Source organism: Saccopteryx bilineata, chromosome X, assembly GCF_036850765.1.
Source record: "Saccopteryx bilineata isolate mSacBil1 chromosome X, mSacBil1_pri_phased_curated, whole genome shotgun sequence".
Taxonomy (NCBI): Eukaryota; Metazoa; Chordata; class Mammalia; order Chiroptera; family Emballonuridae; genus Saccopteryx; species Saccopteryx bilineata.
In genome coordinates this window covers 77,596,397-77,601,597 of record NC_089502.1, presented here as the reverse complement: position 1 = coordinate 77,601,597, position 5,201 = coordinate 77,596,397, and the positions used below count along the sequence as shown (strand labels likewise).

The following is a 5,201-nucleotide window of genomic DNA, read 5'->3' as shown; positions in this document are numbered from 1 at the left end:
GCTCTCTGGCTCTTTAAGGGCAAATTACGCCGACCCTCCTCCATTGATGGCGCACGTATCTGGGGCCCATTTTCCTATTGAGTCCTAAGTGTCATGGAACAGTGGCTGGCAGACCCCTTCTGCGCTAGGTGCCTCATGTGCATCAGAAGTCCCACCCCCTCACGGCCCCCGTGGCCGCTCCCAGACAGGTGGCGCTATCTCCCCGCTGTGTACATGGGAAAAGGAGGCTCAGCGCTGGGACTAGTTGGAGAGTAGGTGCCCGTCTAGGGAGGCGGGACAAGAACGGTGAGAGGACAGACCCAAGGCCCGGATCGAAGACCACGTTCCTACGTTCTTCCGCCAGACAGGCTTCCAACTTCCGCTGCTGCGGGGTGGGGCTTAGGGGTGGAGAGCAACCAGGGTCCCTATTCGTTAGCCCTTCGAGTGGCAGGCCTACAAGGGGCATGTCGATTGGTGGAGGAGGTGGACCAATGAGGAGCCCCCGCAGCTTCATAGGCGCGAAGGCGCATGGGGATCGTGCCATGTTGGACGCAAACCAGCGCTTCGCCTGTGCGGACAGACGGTTCCCACAGGTCTCGGCGCTCCCGCCCGCCACCGCCTCCGCCGTGCCCGAGCCCATCCTCTCCCCTGAGTGAGCTCTTGGCACTCGGTGACATGAGCTCCCCCGCCAAGGACGAGGGTTCTGTTTTGGAGGCAGAGGCCGACGCCGAGGGCGGGCAGTGGGCCCACATACTAGGCCTCCTTGTCTTGGAGACTCCCGGGAACAGTGAGGACGATGAGGGTGGGTCCCCGGGCACCGAGGGCCCCAAGGCCGACCCAGAAGTGGCGGGGGCGGGAGGTCCAGTGCTGTGGGGCCGCAAAGGCCACCCCGGCACCCCGGCTGATGTGGACAGGCGCGGCCTGTATCACCTGGGTGATGAGGCCACCACGACCATCCTGCAGCAGCTGACTGACCGGGGTGACCTGCGCGTCCGCAGGTACCCCTCCCCGGAGAGCGTTGGCTCCGTAGGGCCTGCCGGCCTGGTGGGCCAGCAGCCGGGGGCCGGTGGCAGTGGCGTGTGGGCCGGTGGCCTGGCGAGGTCCTCGCTGGCACCCGCCACCTTGCCCAGGCTGAGGGCGCCCGAGGTGGGCCACGCCTGGGGCAGCGCCAAAAGAGGGGCCGGCGGCGCTAAAGGCAGCTCCCAAGTCGCTGGGGCTGGGGCTGGGCAGCAGTCCTCCGTGGTGGACCTGGGCTACTGGCCCTCCGACTCCCAGTCATCGGACGAGTTCCCGGTCGTGCCCTTGATGAAGGTCAGCATCCGCCGCCGCCGCCGCCGCCACAAAAGAGGAGGGCTGCTCACACCCCTCAGTCCCCAAGGCGCAGCCAGAGAGCTGAGCAGCGCTGTCAGGGAGGAGATCCCGTCCGTACTGGGCTCGCTCCCGCCCTCTGCTCCCCGACGACCCGCACCGGGCGCAAGCAGGCCGTCCCTCCGAGAGCTGGACATGTTCTCGAGGAAGCCAAGTGTGGCCCAGGCAAAGATAGCCAGCAGTACCAGCTACCTGCCGGCAGCCGTCGCTGTGGGGGCCTGCCCAAGGTTCCTCCTAGACTGGAAGTGGCCCAGGAGAACAGATTCTCAGGAGGCCCCGCAAAACTTGCCCCTGCAGGTCCCTTCCTTTCCTGGGCGCAGAGAAGCTCGGTGGCTCCCAAGGAATCAGTCACCTTGCCCCCAATCTCGGGTGTTTCCCTGCCCCTGAAGGACAGGAGGAACCCCTACCTCCCTGTGGGCACCAAACAGTCCAAGCACAAGGGCGCTGGGCAGAAATCTCTGGCCAGGAGGAAGACGGGGTCTGAGCCGACGGTGGGAGAAGATAAGGACCGGAAGAGAGACACCGGCCCAAAGGGCCCAGTGAGTATCAGGGGCCCTTACCTGCACACCTCCACCCCTGCTCCCCCTGGCTGTCCCGTCCCTTGAGGGCCTGTCACTGGACCCCACTGCTCTGCCTACTGCAGCGTGGCCTCCTGGCTCCAGGCCGACCCAGGGAGAAAGTCAGCCAAGGAACTGCCTTTCCGATTCCCTGCCGCACCCCAGACCTTAAGCACAGGTGCGCGTGGGCACTCACACGTCCACGCGCACCCACCGGGACACAGCCCCTGTCTAAACCGGTGAGAACTCTTTTTCTTAGCCTCTGATACACAGGCCGGGGCCTTCATGTCCTTTTGGGCATCGTAGAGAATGCGACAGCGGCGACATTGGCGACATCAACATCAGAGCCTCTCAGCTTCCGGGACACTCGCAGCCCTTGGCCATGAGCCAAGGAGAGGTCCTACCCAGGGTGCCCGCACCCGACTGTGAGTCCAGGGCATCGTCATCGTTGGCTGGGAGTGGGGTGGATGGGAGAGGGGGCAGGGAGAGAAAACTCTGGCCCTGCCTCTGGCCCTGACTCTCCCTGCCCCTGCCGGGCGCTCAGCCCTGCTCCTTGCCTCCCTGCCGAACCGGACAGCTTCTCCCGCAGGAACGCACACAGTCACCTCATTCTCTGCGTGGGGTGGGTGGGTGGGTGCACAGGGATGATTCGTGTCAGTGCCTCAAACTGCAACCCCAGACAGAGTGTTTCAGCAGAACGGGGCCTTTTCTGCTAAGTCCCGTTGGGACACAGGGCTTGTCCCAGGGGATGCTTGTGGCTGCAGCTCAGCCAGTGCCCAGCCCAGAGCTGCATGAGCTCTGGGGGACCACGGTTGTGGATGGCCTGCCCCCAGGGAACCATAACTGGGAGGTAGGCCCAGAGACAAGGTGGCGTGGCTGGCTGGGCAGAGCAGGGGCGAGTCGTTGCCAGCAGAGGGTGGTGCTACCTCACTTTAGACCCTGTTTAGCCCTTTCCCCTCCTTGGGAGCTGTGGAAGCCGGCTTGTGTGTTCTTTCCCTGTCAGGTGACCAGGACCTACTTGAAGGTACCCCAACTCCAGAAATTTGGGAACAACCACCTGAAGCAGAGGCTTGTCCTCGGGTAATCTTCTGCCTCCTATAAATGCCAGCCCGAACTAGACAACTGGATCCGTGTCCGGATTAAACTGACGTGTGTCTGTCTCTCTTTTTCTCTGTGTCTCACACACACACACACACACACACACAAGCCCCCACCCCTCTGGTTTACTTCTCACAGAGGGAGCAGTCCTCTTTTTTCCACTGAGGAGCCCGTGCCCATCTAGCCTCTGGGGTGGGGGAAGGCTGAGGAATCGAGAGGCGAGGAGACCTGAGTATATTCATCACATCTTTTTCTCCGCTGTCCTCCGGCCCAGTGCCCCGAGCTACAGAGAGAAGTCGAGAACCTCAGACACCAAGTCGGTATGAGGAACCTCTGGCCGGGGCAGGGACAGGAGCAGACTGTGGGGTCTTAGCATCGGGTGGGGGCGGGCTGCAGGTGCAGGTGGCCTCACAGGAACCGTTGTTCCTGCGGGGAGGGGAACTAGCAGGACCGGTGTGTGGACAAAGAGGAAAGTGTGGTCGGCATTGCAAGTATACTTAGCCCACCAGAACCGGTCCTAGAGGTCTCCTTCTCTCAGGGCGTTATGAGAGGCCTCATTGCCCTTCCCTTCGAGGACTGCTTGGTGTGACCTCTGTGGGGTTGTTTCTTTGACCAGTTCCCAACAGTTCTGACATGCCCCCAAGCTTTAGCGCTGCTGGACTGTTTTTTCCTCTTTGGAAACCATTTGCTCATTTCTGTCAGGAGGTGGCTGAGTGAGTCAGGCCCAGGGCTCCTTGAGTAAGGACCGCAGGGGGTGATTCAGGTTGCAGGGCTAGGCTGTCCCCCATGGCGAAGGGGACGGGCCTGTCTGTCCCTCTGTCTGGGGCACCCGCTCATGCCTCTCTGCGTTTCAGTGGCCCTGCAGTTCCTGGTTGATGAGTTCCAGAAATGTGGCCGTGAGTGATGCCTGTGCCGCGTGTGCCGCCACTTCCCGGCTCATGGCTCTTCAGCAGTGCCGTGGGCTGGCCCTGGCTGGAGGCTCCTCCCTGACTCCGCTGCTCTGTTGGACAGGTTGAGCCCAGCATCTTTGTTCAGGGGGAGCAGCTGTTACCCTCGGAGCCCGGAGTTGCGGCCAAGCCGGTTTCCTCCTGTTCCCCCTTAGCTGTTCCGGGGCTTCCTCTCCCCCCTGCGTTGCCCCTCCCCACCCCTGGGTCCCAGTGGTTTGAAATTAAAGTCCCTCAGGGAAACCGAACCTTGTGGTCTCTTTTGAGTGCGGGACCGGCAGAGGTGGGAACGGAGGCGGGGATGGCCTGGAGCCGCTCCATCTCAAGAGAATTTTTCAGAATAGGACCTCTGGTGCTCGGGCTGGGCCTTCTGCCTGCCTGCAGGGAGTCCGGGCTGGCTGCTGAAGGGAGCCCTGCAGTTGGGCCACCGGGTTGCCCTGAGTCTGGACTCCGTGTGGCTCTGCCTGGCCACATGAGCTTTTCTTCCCTTTGCCCCATGGGGCCTCTCTGTGTCCTCTCCCAACCTCCTCCTGTTTGGGGTCTCCGGGCATTCAATGTCTGTCTCCCTCCCCTTCAGCGGGCCTTTGGGATCCCTTTCAGAGCTCGGTCCGCTCTCCCATCCGTCCCTGGGCCGACCCGTCCACCCTGCTCTGCCGTCTGGACTTCTTGGTCTCCTCAACGGCTTTCCACCGGCGGCCTTTCCTGTGCCTGTCCTCTGGCAGGTGTTCCAGAGCACAGCTGCGCCTGTCGTCTCCCGTTCCCAGGCCCAGCCCTCTCTGTTGGCTCCTCACCTCCCTCTGATGTCCCTGTGCACATGGACAGCTCCCCCAGGGACCTGTGGGTCACCGTCCACCCCTCCTTAGCTCTCACCTCGACACTGGGTATCCAGTCCTGTGGCTTTTCCCTCCTTGGTCTCAGTAGGTGCTTTAGGCAGAATCCACAGCCCGGGGAATTGTGGGTCCTCGGGGAAGGTTCGGGAACTCCGGAAGAGAGGTGTGGGCCTCACGTCCAGCCTGAAGGACAGGGAATGAGTTCGTTGTGGTGGCTCCAGGCCAAGCTGGGGTACACCGCCTGCCAGAGCAGTCCCATCCATCCTGCCTTCGCCCGCTAGCCACCCCTCCTTCAGCCTGGCCATCTCTGTGCCCCAGATGGCGAGGGTGATCCATGGAGCTCAATGTTGCTGCATGGTGCCCATCCAGTATTGCTCCACCAGCCCGTGACACAGACTTTCCTGGGAAGGGCAGCTCTGCAGCCC

The 5,201-nt window shown here is 62.6% G+C and overlaps 1 protein-coding gene across 1 annotated transcript; it reads left to right on the top strand.

Annotated features, from left to right (window-relative positions):
• The first annotated feature begins 654 nt into the window (after positions 1 to 654).
• LOC136317705 (uncharacterized protein CXorf49 homolog) lies at positions 655 to 4,809 on the top strand. The gene is made up of 6 exons (XM_066250485.1): positions 655 to 1,644; positions 1,737 to 1,886; positions 2,164 to 2,329; positions 2,669 to 2,754; positions 2,908 to 2,984; positions 4,524 to 4,809. The coding sequence occupies exons 1-6, from the start codon at positions 655 to 657 to the stop codon at positions 4,807 to 4,809; spliced, it is 1,755 nt and encodes a 584-aa protein (XP_066106582.1).
• The last annotated feature ends 392 nt before the right edge of the window (positions 4,810 to 5,201 follow it).